Below are 25330 nucleotides of genomic sequence, written 5' to 3' on the forward strand. Positions count from 1 at the left end.
GTTTACCGCAAGTTTCCAGGGGTGCCAGACCTTGTGCAGAGAGATCAGGGGTGGGTCTTACATCCCAAAGTTCAAGCCCTGAGAATGATGGCGTGGAGGATAAAGTTCTAAAAGACATTTTACTAAATAGTAGACGGGCGACCACGCACCGTAATTATGCTTGCAAATGGAAACGTTATAGAACTTCTATGATAAAAAAGGGAATCAGGCCTTTACGAGCGACCCCAAAGGAGGTTTTGTTATACCTAACCACATTGAAGATGGAGGGGCTAGCCAATGTGTCTATCAAATTGCATTTGGCTACTATTTCAGCACGGCACAAAGGATGGGATGGAAAGACAGTGTTCTCTCATCCAGAGACAACACGTTTCTTAAAAGGCATCAACAATCTATACCCACCTGTACGAAAGCCTATGGAACAGTGGAGCCTGTCTTTAGTGTTATCAGCACTGACAGAGCGGCCATTTGAGCCTCTAGCTGTTGTACCTTTGCGTATTTTAACACTCAAGACGGTTTTTCTAGTGGCAGTCACATCGGCGAAGCAGGTGAGTGAGCTCACTGCCCTTCGCGTGGACAAACCTTATACACAGTTCTATCCACACAAGGTAGTAATGAGACTGGATCCTTCCTTTCACACCAAGGTAGTGTCGGAATTTCACCTAAATCAGGAGATAGTTCTACCTGCTTTTTTCCAGGACGCGACTACGGATTTGGAAAAAGCTCTCCACTCGTTGGATGTTCGTAGGGCCCTACTGCATTACCTTGACAGGACCCGTAGCTTTAGAAAAAGCAGCAAACTTTTTGTCTCTTACAAAGGCAAATGTAAAGGATGCGCCATATCGCAACAGCGCTTAGCCCACTGGGTTGTGGAACTAATTTTCCAGGCATATAAGTGCCAGGGGGTTGTGCCCCCCAGAACAGTACGAGCACACTCAACAAGAGCCTATGCGGCGTCAGCTGCTCATTTGTCAGGAATAAGGATGTCGGATATATGCATGGCTGCAACTTGGTCATCTCAACAGCCGTTCATTAGACATTATGCACTTGATTTGCGAATGGCAAGGGAGGCAGATTTTTGAAGATCTGTACTAAAAAGGGTTTTGGCTTGAGCTTTGGGTCTACTGCACACCTTGAGAGGTAGCTTGCTATTCACCCATTCTTTATGGGTACAACGGATCTCATCCAGATAAACAGGTTGCTTACCTGTAACTAATGAGCTGGATGGGATCTGTTGTAGCCATAATACCCCCCCCCGCCAAGCCATCCCCACTGCAGTCGTATTGGTTGCTAAACTTATTTGTGGATCGTCTTACTGCGGTCTGCAAGAAACTGAGTGAGAGACGCCCCAACCGCCAATATCAACGGCACGGCACATGCAGGTGGGCGGGGCGTCAAGAGGAGCTAATTAAGCAGCCCAAGAGGTCCTTGCACAGGCACAGAACCCATTCTTTATGGCTACAACGGATCCCATCCAGATCATTAGTTATAGGTAAGCAACCTGTTTTTTCATATCTAAAAATATCCAAAAATGTAAAGCAAGTCATTGCAAGAAGTGTGTGTATTTATGCAAGTACACTTCTCAGGCAGTTAGGATTGGCCACAGCTCTCTGCTAAGTGTTCACATGATTGCAAATCCTGGTCTACCATTTTCATGTGTAAAACAGCTCTAATACCCGTATGTTCAAGATGCATGCAAAGGCTATGTTTGTGTAGAGCTTTTCTTGGAGCATTTCCTGGCTGCCCCATGTTGGGCTACTGGTGGATCTCAGTTAACATGATTCTCACTTACCTATAGTACAACATTTTCCATTTCAAATTACAGTAAGTTGGCCAAATAATGTTTACACACACACCCCTCAATCCCATGTCCTAGGACTGTCAACTCTGCCATTGGTCTGCTGTTCCTAGTAATCAATAGCCACCCAGTCCCAGCTACCATTATTCCTTATTTCTTGTAATCTCTTGTTGTGTTGCCATTTCTAATGGATGTGCAATGTAACAAAGGTGCTGGTGATGAACTGCAGGAATTTTTATTTTTGGGGGGGCGGGGGGCAGTGGTGATTAAGAGAGAGACCATTTATCGCTGAGTTGAAGAGGCTTCAAATGCCAGCTCCTGAGAACTGGGGCTGCTGATTTTATTTTGAAATATGACCCCACTTTTGTATTGATCTAGGGTAATTATAGTGATGATATGCTTGCAGCTTCCTAGAGGCCAGCACAACAGTTCTGGATGCAACAAACCCATTGTGTGTACAAGGGATTAATCAATTCTGAATGTCCATTTTAACACCTGCATGTTCTCCAAACCTTTTTAGGATCTCCTTAAACATCACATTTATTGAGGAAAAAGTCAGTGCAGCAGGAGTAAATCTTGTGCACCCACCCTTCATTTTCCTTAGAATGTAATGTTTGGCTCAAATTGTATTGGGATCTTATTTAACTCTACAATTCATCCCCACCCACTTCCAGTCCAAGGATGGGACTGAAGAGTCAGGGAGAGTCTGTGTACAGATAGGTTCTGCACAGAGTAAAGAGGACACTGGCTTGCATGATGTGAAATGGTACGGAGCTGTAGCACTCCACCATGGGGCTGCTGCAGACTCATAAGCAGCCCCAATGCGAATGGGCAGTTGCATAAGTAGTGCTGCTGCAGCTTCTCCCATTGGTGACAGTGGGAGAAGCTGCATGGAGCTGCTTGCACAGCCCCCTGTTCCCTACATTGTTGGGGCTGCTTCTGAGTCCACAGCAGTTCCAGGGCCTGAGGTTACATCTCCATACTGTTGCACATTGTGTAAACCATTATGTGTAATTGCAAGAGTGCAGTTGAAAGAGAATGTAATTATGCCTGCAGAATGATCTCCCTACCCTTCTGTGTTTCAAATGTGATTATTCCACAGCACCACCTATACGTTTTGGACATGGTGAAATATACAAAGTAACTAGAAAAAATGCCCTTAACATGTATGGACCTTTTGTACTTTTATCTTGAATATATCCAGAAGCAAGTTGTTGTATATGACTTTGATTACACCCCCCCACACACACACATACACTGAAAGCTCTTCTCCCCATCCCCTAACATAAAATCGCATTGCTTCAATATGCCTGTGTAACACCACACCAGGAAAAAGGCTGTCTTTATAAGGATGCTTATATAAGCACATCCAATCACAGTGTCTTGAAGTTGATTTAGATGATATATTATGACTGATTCCAATCAGCACTGCATATTGCTCTTTAAAAGAAAAAAGAAAAGCAACACAGGCCTATCTGTTAGATAAGCATTATAGTGTCCTCTGATTAACCACCCTTCTGTGCATCTTAGTGAACTTTGTCCAACATAGCCTCAGGCTGCTGACAAACAATAGATCTACTTAGTGAAGGGTTTCTGAAATTTGTCAGCTTGCCTGCAGTCTCCCAAAGTGCAGGTGTACCATGATCACAGAAGGAAAGAGATTAGTAGAGAACACACATCTATCGGCTCTTCCTTTGCTTTTAATTCAGAAACCAGGAAGCTGGGCATTAAGTATTGTATAATAACAGACAAAGGGCGGCTTTTTCCTTTAAAAAAGAAAGAAAGAATCCAAACGTGGCAAACGTGCCTTGCTGAAGAAATGAAATGTAAGTTTCCATCAAGGTAGCATTCACTCCCAACAGTGAGCTTTTCTCTCTGTGTGTTGTTTCTTTGAAGCTTGTGTAGCAAAGCATTCAGAGTCAAGAGTTCTGAGAGATTAAAATGTTGTGCATGGCATAGCATGGTTAGAAGGCAGCTGTGTTTGCACTAGATGTAAATGGTGAAAAGTTTCAAGTAACTTTATTGACTGCCATGGCCAAAGTAATTCTCTCTAGCTGAGAAGCCTAATAACATTTTGCTGCCATTTGGCATTTTTGCCTGGTGTAGACATAAAGAGTTTTCATATCCTTGCCAAGAGACTGTGGGCAGCCCATTGGTTCATGTTCTCCCTTTCATACTCCAATTCCCAGTTCTTCCCTTGTGGGAGCTAACCATACTTGGCTTCAATCCGGAGTTTGTAGCCATGGTTAGAAGTGGGTTTGTAAGCTCTGGTTCGAGCCAACTATGTTTTAGTGTTGACAGCACTGCAGATATAGCTCTGTACTATGGCTGTCTCTGAAAAGGAAGAGAACTGAGGAATTGAGGAGGAAGGTGTGTGAGAGTCCAGAGGGCGTTTCTGAACTCCCTGGTCATATTCCTCCTGCACCAGGCCACTTCCTTTCTAAGATGCTGTGGCCAACTGGCAGCCTGCAAGCCAGATCCAGTCCCTAAAGCCATTGTATCTAGCCCCTGGCAGCCCTTGCCAATTTTAATCTAGGTAATGGTGATTTTGTCCACTGTTTCACTTATAAGGAAAAGGAAAAAAATGTTAGCTCTAGAAGGGAGAGATTTCAGATCAATTTTTCTTTTGGAAGTTATAAGTAATGCTTTGGCTGTGCCTGAGTGAATGTGCTCCATAATTGTAACTTGTTTGTTTGTTGGCACTAACTGTATTATGGAGCCTGGCCATCCATCTACACATGATGTAGCCACCCTGCCACACATGGCAAAATAATATTTCTGGCCCTCAGACTATTCCCATAAAACAAAGTTAACCATCTCTAAGTGTCCAATGCTAGTGATTATGAGCAAGGTATTCTCAGGGCAGTGTAACAGTCCAGTTGCCCTGCTAAGTTATGTTTGCTCACATTGTTTAAGGCAAGAAGTGCTCCCATTGTTAAAGGTGTCATTTTGTAGTGCATTACACATAGATTAACTAATCTTCACACAAGGATTTGGAATAGGTATGTATGTATGTATGTTACTTGGACTAAAAACAACCTTCCATTCTGACTCTTTTTCCATTCTCCTTCCCCTCATGCAGCCATTGCTGTTCTGAAGGACAAGGAACCCGGTTCTTTCATCGTCCGTGACAGTCACTCTTTCAGGGGAGCCTACGGCCTGGCCATGAAGGTTGCTATACCCCCTCCTTCAGTGCTGCAGTTAAACAAGAAAGGTATCACTTCTTTCTGTTTCACTAGTTCAACAGCAAAACAGTCTGGGGAAGCGTTTTTAACCTCTTAAGTTAAAAAGAAACCCTTCACTTTGGAATGTAAGAAAGAGAGAGATTAGCAGGTTGCTTCAGTCACAAGCCTTCCCTTCCATCAATGTTCTTTTTTTGTTGCTGGAAATGGTTTTGTTGTTCGTTATTTAGTGCAGCCTTGCAAGCAGGTCTACAAAACTAATTAGCCTACTTGCCCATGTATACCTTGGGACTGTTTGTATGGTCTAAAAGTAGAAATCTAACTGACTGACCCAAAACTTCTCTATTTGGTTGCCGTGAGTCATTTCTGACTCACCATAAGCAATTAGGCAAGTAGCTGTTTATAAGCCTGTTGGAGTGTAGCCTTATTTTCCAAGCCTCTCTGATTGTTTAAGATTTAGTGAGGTATCAACAGCTGCTGTGCAGAACTTGTACCTTCCTCTTTGTGAACTACTGCAGTTTATTGGGGATGGGGAGGCCTGGCATCTGATTTCAGGCAAAATCCCAGAAACCATTGGCAAAAAATTAAGGTAAGCAGAAAGGAGCACTGCTGAGCAACTCTCCCATATGCTTGTACTTGGTCACTGAAGTAAGCAAGTACATTTCTTTGTTTTGGGGGAATTTCCATTTCTCCCTCAGCAGACTAGGGACAACACATTCTTCTGCCTATTACAATGCCTTTATTGTCCCAGTTGAGTACACTGCATAATTCTAGGAGGTACTTCCAAGATTACTTGCAAGGTTGTAGAGCACACTAGGGTGCACCTCTTGGATCATATGTTGGTGGCTTCCCAGTACCCCCAAATCCATTAATGCAGCCGTGTACGCAATCATCCTAGAAATCATAAATGTATATCCTAGTAGCTATGAACATAACGACTTCTCAAGGTTTTGCATGCTTGGTGCTGAGTTGCTTCATACATCACCCAAATTTTACTCCTCCAAAGTTTCCTCTTCACTCCAAATGATGGATTAGCCAATAGTAGTAGTAATAAGTTTATTGTTGTAACTGATTAACCAATAGCACCAATAGTTTTGTGTTTCCTGTGCAGTGTGTATATCCTCTTTTCTGTACAGTGTGTATAAGCAGTTGACTCAAGGCACTTAATGATGTGATACTATCGTTCATATAAATTTAATTGCTGTAATGCTTTTTTATTGTTGTTGTATGCTACAGTTGGAGATCTGTCCAATGAACTTGTCAGGCACTTTCTGATTGAGTGCACCCATAAAGGAGTGAGGTTGAAAGGATGTCCCAATGAGCCATATTTCGGTAAGTGGTGTGTGTGTGTATATACTTTGGCCCTGAAAGAGATAGTTATCAAAATATGCTGGGCAATTTTCACATGATTAATGTATTGCAAGTGTTGAGTATCAGTTTGAAGCTTTCTGTTTGTTTTGTTTGTTTGTGTACTGCCCATTGCTTCCTCCTACACCCATCTCTTTTGGGGAAACAAGCTCCCCTGACCGAGGGAGATGGCACTTCAGAGTAAAGGACTCTCTCCAGGGGGGCAGTTGTGATGATTTCAAAAAGGATCTCCAGCACCCTCATCCTGCCCTTGAAATCCACTGCTCCTCATACGAGTAGTCAATGGCATAACTCATTGCTGCCTACTCTGCTCACCAGTTCCTCCATCACCATGTCCCTCTTCTATAGCGTGTGCCCCTTCCTTACATCTACTCCAGCCCTGCTCCTCCTCTCCAGCTGAACTTCTGCCAAGTCTCCATCTCCTAGCCATTTCCCTACAGTCCTAAGACCATCCAGTTCCCCTGCTAATCTGCAGCCCCTCCATGTAATATTATGTCCTTTGGGTAAGGCTTGCAGCTGCCCAAAGTAAGAACACACGACATGGATAGATACAGCATAATTTATCTTGGGGTACCATGCATTTGATGTCCATCCATAGAAAATATTTTCAGAACAGTTAAAATCAAAATTTATAATTTATTGAGGTGCAGACAAACTGCAAATTGAGTATCTCCCTAGTTCTAAAACTGCTTCAAAATGTGATAGAGGACATTTTTCATATGAAGATTCATTCAGGCTCTTGGATTTTTTTTAAAAAAGAAGTGTGCCTCTTCTTTTGACTTTATCTGTTTTTAAATGAATAAATCTGGTAAACAAAGATTTGGAGCTTACCACACATGTGCCCCAGTCCAGCAAGGAAACTCTATACATTTGCTGCATCTGGACTCCACATGCAAACTAAATAAAGTTATGCATCCAGAGGCAACTTATCCAGTGTAGCCATCATCCAGAAATGTGCTTGGTCTACACATGCAGCAAAGTGAGGTGACAAAATCCTGAGGTGGTAAAACGGATTGTGCCTCTTCAGACTACAAATCGAGGCAGGGGGATGTGCCATTTTAGAATGCTCTCCCCATGTGTATTTTTTCAAAGAAAGAAACTTACTTGCAAACACAAAAACTAGCACAGTGGAGAGAAAGCCCTCTTTTTGCTGTGATAGTGTTTTACTTTCAGGGAGTCTGAAAATAAATGATGATGCAAAAATGTGATTTGACACTACCCCAAGTGCATGTGCGCGCGCACACACACACCCCTCTGCTGTCTGAAGTGGTCAAGTCCACTCTACCATGTCATTGCCACCTCACTGTGCTGCGTGTATAGACCAGCTATAATAACTTGAAACAAGGTGCTGGGCACAACTTGTGACTGAGGAAAGTAGGTGGAGATGCAAGTTCCCATTCATGTGGGAAGATGGGTGGAAAGGCACATCTCCAGTTTAGTGTGACTTCTTCTGCACAGTGCCACCTTGAATATGACCCTTTGGATCAGGGCCACAGAATGAGAAAATAAATATGTTAAGAAAAATGTTCAAACATGTTGTTGGTTGAGGATCAGGACACAATTGTGTAAGTAACTTGTAAATAACCACGAGAAAAGCATTTTATGCAACACAGAAGCTAATTTGGTCTTGTTTTGCTGTCTTGTTTTAACCACAGGGAGTTTGACAGCTTTGGTGTATCAACATTCCATCACTCCTCTGGCACTGCCCTGCAAGCTACTCATCCCAGACCGAGGTATTCTTATTAAAATAAAAACATGCTGTACAAAGTCCAGGTTTCTTTTCACAATGAGACTCTCTCAAAATGGCTCTTTTATAGTGATGGGTGAACCAGCATCTGTTGTAGTGCTTGAGAGGACTAAAGATTTAGATCCAAAGATGGGTTTAAGAGCTGATTATTAAGTTCCTCATTCTGATATCAAATGATATAGTCACTCAAAAATGTGTGGTTATAATTTTAGACACATGGTTAGTGCCAGTGACTTGTATGTTTGACACCAGCTACTGTTGAGAAAAAACAGCAAAAACTGGGTTCAAGTGTAGATCATAGTGCAGATTTTCTTTTGCCTACAAAAATACAATTTCATGGAAAGTAAGGTAAAGACACAACATTTGTAGAACAATGAGCCCAGTTTGGAAGCACCCTCACTTCCCTCAGTCCAAAAGTACCCTTCGTTCTCTGGCTCTGGAAGAAAGAGGTTCTGCAAGTTTGTAGCAGAAGCTCACAGTGGATGTCACTCTTTGGCCCATCATGTGATATTCTCCAGTTCCTAGATCAATTTGTCACCATTTCCAAAAAACACTTCTACTTTGGGTAAGGCAAAGAATGAACGTACAGGTGGATAAGCATTCATGCAGTGTATTTCAAAAAAGTGCGTAGTGAGCCTAAAGTACGGAGGGAGACAAACCTGATCACTGACCCACTATTTGACTTGATGGAATGTCTGTCTGTCATGTAAACTGTGAAGCTGGGATGCCACCATGACTAGAGAAGTTGTTGTGGCTTCTCTTTAAATAACATGTCCTTCAAACATTTTCGTAGACAGTGGGCCCTTTTTCATGATCAGTGAGAAGGGCTACCAGGAAGGAAGGCTTCTGAAACTTACCTTCCCCACAGACAATAGTTGGGTCCGTACTGGGTGCACGTATTGTGCACATACACTGGCTGCCCCTGCCCCGGGACACATTGTCCTGCCCCACCCACCCACCCCCCGGAATCCCATAATGCACCCCATGAGTGCATGGTGCATTTGGGGGATCTTCCTGTGCTGTACAGGAGGCTGCTCCTGTGTCGACACCATGCAGTACTGACACTCAAGCATTTAGCCTGGGTTAAGGGTGCACTCACGCCTTTAGCTTCGGCTGACAGGCGGGCCTCTTTGGCAGATTTGCCACTGAGGCACCACCAGCAGTTCTCATGCTGCAGCCAAGCCTGGGCTTGGCTACCTTAGCCCAGTCTTGTCTGTGCGTGAGAATGGCCTCAGTTTCTGCATTAACTGTTTAGTGTTTTTCCCTCCCCCATGGAGGCAATAGAAAAAATAAAGAAATGGTGTGGTAGGGGAAGCAATTTAGACTAAATTTATGAGACTGGGAGAGTTAGTTTCAGACTTTTTCTACAAGGGGCTATGTAGTATGTATGTCTTTAAAAGTTATTTGCAATGACAAGGCATGATCAAATCAGTTTTAAGCATTTTCAAGTCTCACTGATTCTAAGCAATTGCTTAACTCTCCCTTTGAAATCAGTGGAATTTAAAATTGCTTGGGTGTTCTTACCCAGAAGTTCCTTATCAGCTGTTTTAGAATACTGAAGGCACGGATGTTGAGTAAACTTGGATTAAAAATGCCAGTAAGGTGTAATACCGGTCTACACGGAACAGGGCTGATCTCTCAATCCAAGTTATAACTACAATGAATTTGACCATTTCTGTTTGCAGATCCACTGGAGGAGATGTGTGAAACCTCCCCACAGACTGCTGCAAACTCTGCTGCAGAGCTTCTGAAGCAAGGAGCAGGTCAGTAAGTAGTAAACTGATAATGCGCATTGAGACCTTCCTTCATTCTTTGTAACAAGATGGCTGAAAAGAAAGAGAAAAAAGTGTCTGCTGGGGAATCAAAGCTCTTTGAAGTAGAGATGAAACAGATTTCCATGAAGTTCAAGAAAGTACAGAAAATTTTAAATAATGTCCTAAATGTTCCTAACATGCTTAAAAAGGAAATATAAACATTCTGATTTTGAAGTCAGAAAAATAAAAAATAGGCATTTCCATAAAATGAAATTTAGAAAAATTGCAGGTGATGTACAATTTTAACACTCAAAAATATTTTCAATGAATCAATTGCAGATTTCATGCAAATAATTTTCTCCTAGGTTTTGTTTTTTTAATGGCTTTGGGGTGTTGTGTTGTCCTAATTATGACAGAGCAAGGATTGCTGGGGTTTTGAAGTTTGTTCATTTGTGCTGCTAAGTGACAGACTTAGGTTACTGACTTGTGTTAGGTCATGTTTGTCAATCTAAACCTTGAAAACTGATATAGCGAAATCAGTTAGCTGCTACTAAGTAGACTGTCACAGAGTAACTTACTTTCATGAACAATGGTTTCATGTACCAAAAGGAATATCTGAATACCTTCTTGTACAATTTTCTCTACAAAGCTCTTGATCATCACTTGTTAAAGCATATCCATTATAAAGACATCTATGTAAATTTCCAAGTTAGCTTCTAGAACAGCCTTCACACTCTTAGTGTTTGGATCACAAGGTCTTATGGTCATTTCAGCCATGAGGGTAAGGAAGGGATGACTTATTTGTTTTTCTTCTCCACCTTTTACTGGGTGCATATGATATTTATTTTATTTTATTTATTTATTTATTTATTTATGCATTTATATACCGCCTTTCGTTAAAAAGATAACCCCAAGGCGGTTTACAAAAGTTAAAAACATACAATAAAAAGACAATAAAAACATCATGTTAAAAATATAAAAACATAAAACAGGCATAAAAACAATACAACAAATACAACAAATAAAGACACAAAGAAGCTGCAGTAGAAAACGATCATGTAAAAGCCTGGGTAAAAAGCCAAGTCTTTAAAAGCTTTCTAAAAGCCGTGATGGAGTCCGAGGAACGAATGGCCACTGGGAGAGCATTCCAGAGTCTGGGGGCAGCAACAGAGAAGGCCCTGTCCCGAGTGCACGACAGCCGGGCCTCCCTCATTGTCGGCACCCGGAGCAGGGCCCCCTCAGATGTCCTTGTCAAGCGGGCAGCAACCCGTGGGAGCAGGCGGTCCCTCAGATACCCCGGGCCCAAACCGTTTAGGGCTTTAACGGTCAAAACCAGCACCTTGAATTGGACCCGGAAACGAACCGGCAGCCAGTGCAGCTCTTTCAAAATGGGGGTGATATGTTCCCAACGGGCAGCTCCGGATAAAACCCTCGCTGCCACGTTTTGCACTAGCTGCAGTCTCCGGATATTCTTCAAGGGCAGCCCCACGTAGAGCGCGTTACAGTAATCCAGCCGCGACATGACTAAGGCGTGGGTAACCGTGGCCAGATCTGCCTTCTCGAGAAAGGGACGCAGCTGGCGCACCAGCCGAAGCCGTGCAAATGCACCCCTGGCCACCGCCTCCACCTGAGCTTCCAAAAGCAGAGCCGGGTCCAGTAGTACCCCCAAGCTGCGTACTTGCTCCTTCAAGGGGAATGCAACCCCATCCAGAACCGGTAAAATCTCCTCATCCCGATTAGCTCTCCTACTGACCAACAGTACCTCTGGCTTATCCGGATTCAATTTCAGTTTGTTAGCCCACATCCAACCCATCACGGCCTCCAGCCCCCGATTCAGGACATCCACCGCCTCCCTAGGATCAGATGACAAGGAGAGATAGAGCTGAGTGTCATCCGCATATTGCTGACAACTCAGTCCAAATCTCCGGATGACCTCTCCCAGCGGCTTCATGTAGATGTTAAACAGCATGGGGGACAAGACCGATCCCTGCGGGACCCCACAGGCCAACGGCCACGGGGCCGAGCAGTAGTCCCCCAGCACCACCTTCTGAACCCTCCCCTCAAGAAAGGACCGAAACCACTGCAACGCAGTGTCTCCGATTCCCATACTCGAGAGGCGGCTCAGAAGGATACCATGGTCGATGGTATCGAACGCCGCCGAGAGGTCCAGCAGAACCAACAGGGACGCACTCCCCCTGTCTAGTTCCCGGCGTAGGTCATCCACTAGGGCGACCAAGGCAGTCTCAGTCCCATACCCGGGGCGGAAGCCAGATTGAAAAGGGTCCAGATAATCCATATCATCCAAGACCCTCTGCAGCTGGGACGCCACCACACGCTCCATCACCTTGCCCAAAAAGGGGAGGTTAGACACAGGTCTATAGTTGTCCAGGTTGGAGGGATCAAGGGAGGGCTTTTTAAATAGAGGTCTTACCACCGCCTCCTTAAGGCACGATGGCATCCTGCCCTCCCTTAATGAAGCATTAACGATCACCTCCAGCCATCTACCTGTCCCCTCCCCGACAGCTTTTATTAGCCATGAAGGGCAAGGGTCAAGAGCGCATGAAGTCGCCCGCACACTGCCCAGGATCTTGTCCACATCCTCAGGCCACAGCAACTGAAAAGAATCCAACACAACGGGACCAGATGGTACCAAAGGCACGTCTGCCGGAACTGCCAAAACTCTGGAGTCCAGGTCAGCACGGATGCAAGCAACTTTATCTGCAAAGCGACAGGCAAACCGATCACAAAGAGCTGTAGATGGCTCCTCCCCCATTGTCTGGGGGGATGTGTGGAGCAAGGTTTTCACCACACGAAACAGCTCTGTTTGTCTGCACTGAGCAGACGCAATGGAGGCGGAGAAAAAGCATTTCTTCGCCGCCCCCACCGCCACGGCATAGTCCCTAAAATGGGCTCTAGCCCGTGTTCGGTCGGATTCGTGACGACTCTTCCTCCAGCGTCGCTCCAGCCGTCGCCCGAGTTGCTTCATCGCCCTAAGCTCCGAGGAAAACCAAGGAGCCGAACGGGCTCCACCAAGCCGGAGAGGGCGCTTGGGGGCAACCGTGTCAACAGCCCGGGCCATCTCTCCATTCCAGAGATCAACCAAGGCCTCGACAGGGTCACCAGCTCTGGACACTGGAAACTCCCCGAGGGCCGTCTGAAATCCAAGCGGATCCATAAGCCTCCGGGGGCGGACCATCTTAATCGGCCCACCACCCCTGCAGAGGGTAGACAGAGCAGTCAAACTAAATCCCACCAGGTGATGATCTGTCCATGACAAGGGAGTGGTCTCAAATTTCCCCACCTCCAGATCATTTATTTCCCGGTCGGCAAAAACCAGATCCAGAGTGTGTCCCGCCACATGGGTAGGGCCCGATACCAATTGAGACAGGCCCATGGTTGCCATGAAATCCTGAGCTGCACCCACTAGGGGGGCCTCAGCATGGACATTGAAATCCCCCAAAACAATAAGCCTGGGGGAACCCAAGGCCACCTCCGAGACCAACCCCGCCAGCTCAGGTAGGGAGACTGAAGTGCAGCGGGGTGGTCGGTACACCAGCAGAATCCCCAGCCTATCTCGGAGGCCCACCCTCAAGGACAAACACTCAAAATTCTGAGATTGCCTGACCGGGCACCTGGAAACGGGAAGAGTCTCACGAAAGATGACTGCAACGCCTCCTCCCCGACCCTCGAGGCGGGGCTGCTGCACGATCTGGAAACCTGGAGGACAAAGCTGAGAGAGACCAACCCCGCCCAGCGCATCCAACCAGGTCTCCGTCACGCATACCAGGTCAGCACGCTCATCCACAATCGGATCGTGGATAAGAGATGTTTTTGTGTTAACTGACCTGGCATTCAGCAGCAGCACCCTAATCCTCGAAGGAGTGTTCTCAGAGCTCCCTAGGGTCAGAGGGTTGGGAGAAGGGCCGGAAAAAGGAACAGGCCTCAATTGCCTGGACCGTTTTCCCCTGTAATGGCCTGCCGAACTCCCACCGCCATACCTCCCTCTGCCCGCTACCCGTGATATTGCCGCCCCCACTCCAGACCCACTTTTTCGCTCCCCCAGGCACATCTCCCCAGAATAAACCACCACGACTTCTTGGCTTAATAAAAAACCAAGACCAGACTTGCGTGATCTCCTGCTAGCTTCTTGATTGTGGGAAGACAGATCTTCAGGGCAGAAGGAAAAGATCTTCAGGGCCCCAGGCAGCTCACCCCACGGCAGAGAGCCACAAGGACGAGAGCCCTTGTGCTCTTGCCAAGAGGCTCACGCCCCTGGCCCAGCCTGAGCTTTAAAGCAGCAGAGTCAGCCCCATAGATGGAACACACCTGAAGAAAGGTAGGGCAGAAGCAGAAACACAGTCACTGCCAGCCCAAGATCTTCCCTCTTCCCTTCTTCAGGCCCTGGCCCAGCCTGAGCTTTAAAGCAGCAGAGTCAGCCCCATAGATGGAACACACCTGAAGAAAGGTAGGGCAGAAGCAGAAACACAGTCACTGCCAGCCCAAGATCTTCCCTCTTCCCTTCTTCAGGCCCTGGCCCAGCCTGAGCTTTAAAGCAGCAGAGTCAGCCCCATAGATGGAACACACCTGAAGAAAGGTAGGGCAGAAGCAGAAACACAGTCACTGCCAGCCCAAGATCTTCCCTCTTCCCTTCCTTGATTGATTGATTGATTGGTTGATTGATTGATTGATTTCTATACCACCCTTCCAAAAATGGCTCAGGGTGGTTTACACAGAGAAATAATAAATAAATAAAATGGATCCCTGTCCCCAAAGGGGTCACAATCTAAAAAGAAACATAAGATAGATACCAGCAACAGTCACTGGAGGTACTCTGCTGGGGGTGAATAGGGCCAGTTACTCTCCCCCCACTCAATAAAAGAGAATCAACACATTAAAAGGTGCCTCTTCGCCCAGCTAGCAGGGGTTGTTAAAGGAGTTTAAGAACTCCTTTAACAATATGTTAAAGGAGTTTGCATAAACCATTTACATTTTTTTTAATTGATGGATGTTTTCTGAGAATATGGTATTCTGTATTTTTCTGAGAATGTGGTAAGAAAACATGCCATCCCAGGGTATCTGGCATGCTGTAGAGTTTAAGCACTCTGTTTTGATTTTTCAAAATAACTTTGTTGTTTGAGTTTGTAGATGGTCAAAGAAGCATAGTTAGGGTATGGTTTGAGGATGCCTATATTCACATACATAATCTACCAGTACCAACAGCCATGGCTATCTGTGGCTTGTGGATCACAAAATTGGAACCAATGAGAGCAATGATAGGGAAGAGTTGAGAGTGAGACACTTGAATGCTCTGGAAATTCCTCTGGAGCTTGGATGATCTGGCAAAAATATTGGCTGTTTCAATACTTTTCTCCATGGCTCTGATGGCTGGCATTATTTTGAATGGCCAACTCCCTCATGCAGTTTCAGCATTTGTGCAACCTGCACTCCTAGCACAACTTGCATTTTGCAGTGTCACAGTGCACAAAACATCCAGGGAACACTGTGCACTATGTGAGCACATTTCTTTAGAAAGCTGCATATGGCACAGCACAATTAGGATATTTTGAATGAATGAACAAACTTATTATCTTTTGTGTGCCACTTTTTAAGACTTGGATTTTTGTCCTGAACGCTGTCAGTGAAATATCTAAATAGTGCCTCCATGTTTACTGAAACATAAAGCTTTGTTATTAAAAATGAATTAGAGAGGACTCAGATTTATCTGAAGTGGAATCTCTTCCTGGATCCCAGACTGGATGGGTGAGTGCTTTATTTAAAGGAATAATTTTCTAAGTTTAGAATATGTAATTATCCAGTCTTGGAAGGAGAGGATTCCAACAGCTTCCAACAGAGAGGATTCCAACAGTTCCTTAGTCTTTTTAGTAAAGCTTTGAAACTGTTTAGAATTAGAAAACTGAGAAGGGAGAAGTGGAGCTACAATGAATGGATCTTGGTACAACAGTGTTACCTTTCAGTTTCACCCTCAGACCTGTGTTTTGTCAAAAATTTAAAAAACAAGTGTGTAATTGGATTCTAAGTAAAATGTTGTATGCAAAACCATGCTCACTTTATAACCCTTTCCTTTTATTTCTTCCTTTTATTTCATCAATAGCATGCAACGTTTGGTACCTAAATTCTGTTGAAATGGAGTCCCTCACAGGTTACCAGGCAGTGCAGAAGGCTCTGAGTTTAACACTGACTCAAGAGCCTCCTCCCATCTCTACTGTGGTCCACTTCAAAGTGTCAGCACAGGGCATCACACTGACGGACAATCAGAGAAAGTGAGTGCAGGAAGCCTCTCTTCTAAAGAGGCACTGCTACATGCTGCTGCTTTTTCTTTTTAACTATTCGGATTTGCATCTTCCAAGAGCAGTTTCATGCATTACACTGCAGCAAATCTGGGTTTGCGATAAACACATGCTCAACAGGGAATGGAGGCCAGTTGGTTTGCACATGTATTTATTAATTTATTGTTAAACGTATGTACCACCTTTTGTTAGAATCTCAAGGCAATTTACAATATAAATGTTAAAAATCTATAAACATTCAATAACATATCTTTGCAAACATGTTTGTTGCATTCATATTTTACATATACCTAAAGATATAATGTATGAAAAGACTCTCAGTACCATTTTCTTCTTAAATTGTAGTCTGTAGCTTCTAGATGGGTTGACTAATTGCTGACTGGCAGTGGCTCTTGAAGGCCTCAAGCACAACACTCTTCCTGAGCCCTGATACCTGAGCTCCCTTTCATTTTAAATGCCAGGGACTGAAGTTGGGACTTTTTGCATATGAAGTATATGGACATATGAAGCTACGCCTACTGCATTGTCTACACCGACTGGCAGTGGCTCTCTATTGTGTCAGGCCAGGAGTCTTTCCCAACCCTGTCTGGAGATGCACAAAATGAGAGGCAGATCCTGCCCACGTCCCCCAAGTTCAGCCACAAGTTCAGAGAACTCAAGGGAGGGCTGAAATCTGTGGCAATCGCAAACAATGGCTGGCTACGATGGCTAGCCTAGTATGTGGACTCCTGCTGCCAGGTGCTTGGTGACATCCCTATTTTTGCAGTCTAAGACAGGCAGCAAAAACAGGTGGTTAACTGTCTCATAATTTGTGCAGGCCTGCTCTTATATATCTTGCAGAGATATAAGGAAAAGCATGCAGGGAATATTCCACCCAGTTGCTCAGTCATATGTGTTCTTTTGCCTTCCTGTGTTCAGGCCACTGAGTACAAAGAGGCAGAGATGATTGGCAAACAACTTGGATGCGTCTTACTTAAAAAAAACACCACCACCTAATTATTATCACTAGTGGGCCCACGTGCACAGCATCTGCGCCTCTAGTTGGGCCCAGCTGTCCCCACCACCACCACTCCGGCATGCCCGACTTTTTGGTTGACCAGCTGGGCGGCCGCTCCCCCCCCCCCCGCTTGTCCCCCACACACACTTTCTTGCCATCCTGCCACTGCCTCCTACCTCCTCTTCCCGGCGGCCAGGCCAGGGCCTGCCACTGCCGCCTCCTCATCCCAGCGTCCTGCCACTGCCACCTCACCCCAGTGTTTCGCTGCTGCTCCCCCCGCCTGCTTCTCGTCCCCCCCCCCACTTTCTCACCATCCTGCCTCCTCCTGGTGAACAGGGCCCAACACCACCACCACCTCCTCACCCTGGCATCCCACCTTCTTGACCCGGTGTCCCGCTGCCACTGGGCCGGCCTAGGCCTCCCATCATCCTCAGGGCAGTGACAGTTGCCGATGCTGTCTGCATGGCTGGAACTTTTGCGTGTCCCCCTCTCTGTCAGCCAATCGCCTCCTTTCTGCCACGTCCCCACACATCCCGTCTTGGAGAATTAATTATATAGATTAACATTATTTTCTTGATATTTTAAAATTAAACTACTTTAAGAATATCCGATTACTACTTTGGTAGTCTTAAATAAACAAACAGCTGTGAAAAGTGAGATATGTGAAATATGTATAGGCCACTTTTCTGCCTGAAAACACATCCAAAGCACTGACAGTAAGAGAAATATTATGATTCTCTCCCTGCTCCCAGTGTCCCCCTTTGGGCCCACCACTACCACAAAATGATCTTGAGACTTAGCACACTATAAACTCCCACCATACAGTTTTTAAAATATGTTTGTTGTCTTTTTCACTTCTTCTCAGGCTCTTCTTCAGAAGGCACTATCCAGTCAATACCGTTATTTTCTGTGCTTTGGATCCGCAGGACAGGAAGTAAGGAGGCCAAATGCTTTTCCTCATTCAGTGTTGACATACTGTTCAAGACTACAAAAAAAAAAAAAAAAAAGCTAATAGAAATATTATTCTTTTCTTTCCTTCCTCCACTTCCCCACCCTTTCTGTTGTTTGTTTCCTGCATGCAACAAGGTGGATGAAAGACGGTCCTTCAGCAAAGTAAGTATATGTTGATTTTTATTGTGTATGTTTCTTGTGTTATCTGCCCGCCTTTAGTATTGGATAGATAGATGGAAATTCTGTTTCTAGCTATGTTTTGTATGTAAATATATGTATGGGGTTTACAATACAATAGTTTTGTCACTCAGAGCTATGCATCCTCTTCAGGCGTCCTCTAAATCTGGGCTGTCAAATTATAAAGCTTAGGAACCTTTTATCAGACAGTTTTTTGCATCCCAGATATGACCCATGCCACTTCTACTGCACTTCACACAAACTACTGAATTATCTTCAGGTCCAGGAATGATGCCTTTTGTAGAGAAAAGGGGGCTGACCTCTGAATGGCTCCTGCTGCCTCCCTCAACATCCGCCTCTCTATTTAAGTGGCTCTTTCTCTTCGGTCATTCTATTTAAATTAGCATTGAAGGTGTGGAATGTTGTACAGGGCAATGGAAGGAAAGATGGTTAGAGTTCAGGGCTGTGAAGAGCTTGTGAGAGATTTGTTGAAGGTGCTCAGAATTATATGGTACTGGGAACTTCTAGGACTCGAGCACAATATGTGAGTGGCTGAGAAGCTTCTGGATAGAGAGAAAATGTACAGAGCTGTGCATTCTTCAGATTCATGATTAACATTGTCCAAGCTTGAGATGTTTAATTATCTACAATACCCTGGACTGCACTCCAGTTCTGAAGGTTTCATGCCTCCACCTCACTTTGTATTAACTGAGGATATTCCATGTTTCCAATATTTATGTTTGAGTTTAGATAAACCTCATAGTGTGCAGGTGCTGGTATCAGATATACTGAAAATCAGTTCTCTCTGGTATTGGCACAAATGTAACAAAGCTTTTCATAGAATCAGCACTTGCAGGGCACATCATGTGCTGTTCGGGGCCAGTTTGCACATGCAAAGCAGCAAGGCTCTCCCCCCGCCCCTTCCTCCATAATTTCTCTTGAGTGCACAATTGCATAGAGAAACCTTGATTCAGCTTTGCAAATGGAATCAAGAAAGCCCCAGCCTTTTCTGCCATGCTAGTGATGGAAATGGCTATGGCTTGTCACCCTATACAGGCTGGTTCACATGGAGTTCTTCCCGCCGCCCCAAAGGTCACTGTTTTCATACTTTCCACCTTCAGGGATTGTTTTTTTACATGTCTGCTTTATCACAGGCTCATCGTGATTACTTTATACATACATGAATCTGTCAAGAATTTAGGGTATGTATTTTGGTGCACAAACACGACAGCTTCTAGGACTGGTGTTCCAAACATGTTTCAATTTTAATTGATCCTTCAGTTGGCAAAAGGTCACTGCTTTACCAAAGCATTGCCCTTGACACAGATTAACACCAACCCAGTGGCTGTCCTATTTATGCATTCTTGTCATTGTTTTTAGTTACAGCTGTCTGGTTGTCTTGTTCATTTCTCGCTTGTTTTAGGGTGTGCACTAAACCATGAGGCAAAGGAGGCGCCCTAAAACACGGGGCCTCGTCTTTCCCTTGTGTGAACTGAGAGTGCACTCTTGAACATACCTCATATTCTTCTGCAGCCGTACATTGCAGGGGAAGGGAGGTAGCAGTGGACAAATTGCCTTTCAGAGAAAATGAAAGCTATCTGTCATTGTGGATTTTCTCCTTGATAAGGGATTTCCAGAAGACAGTTTGAAAACTGCTGCCCCTCCAAAGTAATCCATGATTTGTTGCACAGTGTGGCCCTTTTCTGATCTCTAATACTCTCTTCTTGTGCTTTGCTTTTCTGTAGGGTGTTTGGATTTGTTGCAAGGAAGCAAGGCAGTGCCTCGGATAATGTGTGCCACCTGTTTGCAGAGCACGATCCAGAGCAACCTGCCAGTGCCATAGTTAATTTTGTATCAAAGGTCATGATTGGCTCCCAGAAGAAGAATTGAAAGCCTTCAACTTAGTGCTGTGGACACACTTGCAGGAAAAGTGGCTGTGGTGGAACATGTGAGGCAGGAGCCACACGGTCTGCACCTAGCTGTGCCCCAGAAAGACGTTCCATCTGCATAGCAATACAGAGTGCCATCCATTCTTCAGTATACAAACAGATCATTCAAAACGTTCATGTTTGGAATAAAACTGCAGAGAAATGAAGAAGGGAGATGGAAACTATCAAGACACTAAAGTCCATTTATGAGCATATTTTGGAAGAAAGACTTCAAAGCAAGGCAGCTGAGACCTGAAATACTTTTTCATACATTGCAGTCTTCTGATTTTTAGCCATGGGGTAGGGTGGGAAAGAGGCCATTCACCCATTCATTCCAACATGTTGCTTTTTTGTATGAAAACCTTTCTAGAAGGGTGTATGCTCTGAAGTCAGAACTGTGCATTACAGGGGAATCTCTAGGTTCCCAACCATAATGCAGGAGTTTGTGAGTGGGATTTGCAAGGGAGAATCAGCATGCAGGAGGGGAGTGTGTAACACTCTGACCACTGTCCTCTGCAAACAACCTCTCTAGGCCATGTTCAATAATCTTCCCTATCTAGGTCCTGAAACCAATTAAGCCGGTTAACTAGAGGTAAAACATCAGTGGGGTGCATTTCTAGGGAATAATCAGTTGGTATTTGAAGGGTTATATTAAGTACCCCTCCTGTTTGCTTGTGTTTTCCCTTTAAAGTGCATTATTAGCATTATCTCAGCAACATGGGTTTGAGAACACATCATTGATGGCCCAAACAAGCAGGCTAGGACCATTTGCTCTTTTCCCTTTTGTTTTTATTCAGCAGTGATGAAAATTAATCTTAAAATGGAAAGGTGTAAGTTTGCAGAAGATTGGTGCAGGTTCATTTGGGAAGGTGCAGAGAGATAGAGATGCTTCAGGAGGTTTACTTAGTGCATGTAATGTAAAGAAGGCTGTTTAATTTGTTGGAAGGTAAATGAAAGGGGACTGGTTTAAAGAAAGGAAAATGTGATGTAATGAAAGTTTGGCATGTTATTTTTATGTTGCTTGTTTATATGAAGAATTAAGCCAGGAAGGTAATGTTTGGATGACTGCAGGATAAAAATGAGGGGGAAGCACACAAAAGAATGGTTTTGTATAATTTATAAATATATATATATATATCCTTTTGCCAGATTATTTATAGTGTAAAGCAAATCTCAGTCTGTTGTATAGATGTACTTCTGGGCATATTTGAGTGTTGAGAGCATCATGCAAGCACCATTCATGTTGACAGACCTTGTGCAGAAGACACAAGCCTTGTTGACCTGAAGAGAGGCTCTGCTGTTGCTGCTTCTGTTGCTGCAATAGCACTTGGGGGACTGCTTCTTACATACACGGCTTTGCACGGATATGTAGGCAGTCTTGCTTGTATTTGCTGCAACAAGGAGCATTTCATAGTCTGGCTTTAAAAGCATCTGGATTCTTCTTACAGTAAAAGACATCATTTTCTACTTTTTAAAATAATGGCAGTACTTGATAATTATATGTTGAAACCCAATTTGTATGGAAGTTTTAAAAACTGATTTATTTTTTAAAATCTGGAGTTTAAAAAATATAAGGGGGAAAACTATATATTTGGTGCACTTCTCCCATATTTTGAGTATGGTTATATCCTGATTTAACAATATGACATTTCATGTGACCAAACAATCCAGTGCAGAGTATTGCTATGTTTATGAAGGCTTTTAAATGTTTTATCATTGACTTTTTAACAGCATTTGTAACGATTGCTTGCTTGTGATAATTCTTGAGGCCCCTTCAAACCCAGTGGCATGGTGAGCCACTTCCCCATGGGGTAATCTTGTTCTCTGGAGATAGTGTGTGAATGATACAGTCATGTAGATCTTTCTACCATTTGATTGGCACTTCATGCCATTTTGTGTGAGTGACCAAAGAAGGTGTCAGCAGAAGCACAGTTAGAATACCATAGCAGCATTCTCATTGGCACTACAGGAAGCAGAAATTTAAAGAATTGAATTAGCAGCGTGTGAGGAAAATTTGTATATCAGTGATGCAAGCTCCAAATTAATACATCAAAAGGCCTGATGAGGCCCATGTTGTTTATGTATATGTGGTTTTATCAGACATTGGCTGATGTGATACTAAGTCAAGCATTGAAATGCTCCCTATTGAACCGTATTCAGATTGAATAAGAGGAGGTGCTGGGATTCTATAATGAGAACCACTGTTATCTTCTACCACTCCCGCTCACTGCTATATAAAACAGGAATTTCAGAAATTGCATACACAGAACAATTATTGCCCCGGCTGTAACCTTTGAAAACAATTTCTATGGTTTAGGCAATAGTAGAGCAGAAATGGGAAAAGATTATCTTGGACCAGAGATCATACTATTAATAATGATCACTTTTGTAGATAAGCTGAGCATGGAAAGCATAGCTACCAGTGAAGCAACCAAGGCAAATGCCTTGCTGTATCAATGTATTACCAGAAAGGTTTGTGTTATGAAGCAATCGTGTATTGCCCTTGATGGCAGTTAGTTGCCTTAGGTCAAATGGCCTTAGTCTGAGTTCCAGTTGTTCCTCAGGACCAGTAAAAGTGGAGGAACATAAACCAACAGACAGCTAGTTTACTGAATATTTGGGTACTTTCCATTTCAATTTGTCCTCCTGTGTCCATTCCAGTCCTGTTGTATTATTTAGCACCCACAGAGAATCTGACTTCCAGTTTTAGCCTGCTTTCCAGTAGGCTTATGAGATCAGCCAGCATTTTGTGTATGTGTGTCCATGTGTCCCCTCCCCCATCAACTTCGCAATGCCTGGACCGATATGAACCAAATCGGGTACAGTTGTAGGGACCCATAGGGACACCTCAATGGCGTAGTTTGTGATGATGTTATCCACCAAATTTGCTACAGCTGTAGGGACACATAGGGATGCCCAAATGGTGTGGTGTGTGTGATTATGTCATCCACTCCAATTCAAGACGGCAGCCTCTTGAACATCTGAGGTGCAAGTGGGCTAATTTGTGGACCACCTAACCTATTTGAACCAAATTGGGTACAGCTGCAGTGAGCAACACACAAGGACACCTCAATGGCATAGTTTGTGATCCACCCCAATCCAAGATGTCAGACGTGTAAACTTTAGAGGCGCAAATGGGCTAACTTGTGAACCACCTAACCAATTTGAACCAAATTTGCTACAGCTCTAGAGACACATAGGGACACCTCGCTGGCGCAGTTTGTGATGATGTCATCTACCCCAATCCAAGATGGTGGACACATGAATGTTTGAGGCGCAAGTGGGCTAACTTGTGGGCTGTCTAACTTGTTTACATGTTTTATCTGCAAGACAAATGCTGGTTTTGATGGAGCTTGGGGGTTGAGCTCTAGTCAAGGAGACCACTTGAAAGGCCTTGGCTAAAGAGCAGCAAGCTTATGCTACTTAACTTGTCTTTTTGCCCTCATAAAAGCCTACTAAATAGTTCATTTGATTTTTTTAGAAGCACAGTGAAACTAGCTCTGGAGTGAGATGGGGGACTTGGAAACTTCCGTGTTGAGTAATGGCTAGAAATGGTAACTGAGGGAGCCTCTCTAGCCTGCATTGCACCACAAGTTCTGTTTTTGTAAATGAAACACACACGAAATAATTAAGCACATTACATATAGTAGCATCATATATACATTCATATGACAGGGTTATGGAAATTACAGGTCTAAATAGTGCAAAGAGCACTTTTCCCTTCCAAGATATTAATAATTGTATGTATTCAGTCTCACGAGTAATGCCAGCAAGTTGCCACATATTTAGTCAAGCTCCTATTAACCTCCTTGTTCAATGTACTACTGTAATTCTACAGTATTAAAGAGAGGCTATAAGCCACAGGTGCCTTCTACCAGGCATGGCAGCTGCACAGCCTCCCATTTCTTTTGGTGGAACTTGTGCAGGACCCATTTGCAAGCCATGCCCCCTGGATTGCACCACATGTTTTTATAATGGAGTTTTTCTTGTTTATTCAACAGTATCAAAATTGTTTAAGTTTCTTTATTGGCCTTCTATATTAGTGTTTTGTGTTTTTTTGTTTTTGCTTTTCTCTCAAATTTGTATAGAAATTTTCCAATATGTAAATGAATGTTCTATAAATTCTTTGTATAGTCATTTTCTCTGCTCTTTGAAATATCACCTCTATTCAGATTCTAATAAAAATTAAGAATTTTATATATCTATTCCCACAAACTGGAATCTATAGTCTGCTTTCAGCTGGTGTTCAAGTATATGATGGGCCCAAAAACAAACAAACAAACCGGAAGTGAAAAAGTTCATGCATTTCTCCCATATTTTGAGAATTGTCTTGTCTTAACTTGACAGTCCAGTGCCATGAGTTCCAATGACATCTCTAACTTGGCCTTCAGTTACATTTCTATAAGCAAAGTTTGAGTATTTGGAGTGTATACTAGTAATAGCAGATTGGAAATCTGCAACCACAGAAGCTGAAACAGATTTTCTCCCTGTAATTCAACTCCAAATTCCTTTCTGAAAATCTTGATATTAAATATTTCCTTGAAATTGTCTATATAGTTGAGAACCTTTACCAAATATCTGCTGTATTTATTTGGTATCTGGATTTGATTTCAGTACTGGATATGGTAGGACATATGGTATGATGTGATGGCTGTAATGTACTTGACAACATTGCATAAGATGATGCAAAGATAATATAATAAGTTGATAGCTTATGAGGCTCATACCTGCAAAAAACCTGAGCCAGTCGAGATGCAAATAAGTCTAAGGCATTTGAATTTTAAGGCAAAATGTCAAATGGAAAATTTGAATTTTTGCAAATATTTTTTCACCTCCTGCATGCATACCTCTTCCACTTGAAGTAACAATACAGCATAATAATAATGCTTAGTGTTTGCATAGTGTTTTTGAATGTGCAAACTGCTTCACATACATTATCTTGATTTAATCATAGAACTATCTGAAGTAAATAAGCATTATCCCCATATTGCAAATGAGGGCCAAGACCGAGAGGGAGTGGTTTGCCTAAGGCCACCTAATCAGCTTATGGCAAAAGAGAAATTTGAACTGGGGACTTCCCTGATTCTGAAGTTACTTCCTTTGTCACATGTTACATCTATGAA

General features: G+C 43.7%; 1 protein-coding gene across 9 annotated transcripts in view; it reads left to right on the top strand.

Annotated features, from left to right (window-relative positions):
* The window catches only part of TNS3 (tensin 3), a 420724-nt gene extending 396302 nt beyond the window's left edge, over positions 1-24422 (top strand). For all 9 annotated transcript variants that reach the window (XM_053262003.1, XM_053262000.1, XM_053262001.1 and 6 more), the window contains 8 exons: positions 4878-5009; positions 6214-6309; positions 8001-8078; positions 9778-9855; positions 15959-16127; positions 18017-18085; positions 18238-18264; positions 20025-24422. In XM_053262003.1, coding sequence (XP_053117978.1) covers positions 4878-5009; positions 6214-6309; positions 8001-8078; positions 9778-9855; positions 15959-16127; positions 18017-18085; positions 18238-18264; positions 20025-20169 — 794 coding nt within the window. In that variant the 3' untranslated portion in view covers positions 20170-24422. The remainder of the gene's footprint in view (positions 1-4877; positions 5010-6213; positions 6310-8000; positions 8079-9777; positions 9856-15958; positions 16128-18016; positions 18086-18237; positions 18265-20024) is intronic.
* The last annotated feature ends 908 nt before the right edge of the window (positions 24423-25330 follow it).

The sequence above is a fragment of the Hemicordylus capensis genome, chromosome 6, assembly GCF_027244095.1.
Source record: "Hemicordylus capensis ecotype Gifberg chromosome 6, rHemCap1.1.pri, whole genome shotgun sequence".
Lineage (NCBI taxonomy): Eukaryota > Metazoa > Chordata > Lepidosauria > Squamata > Cordylidae > Hemicordylus > Hemicordylus capensis.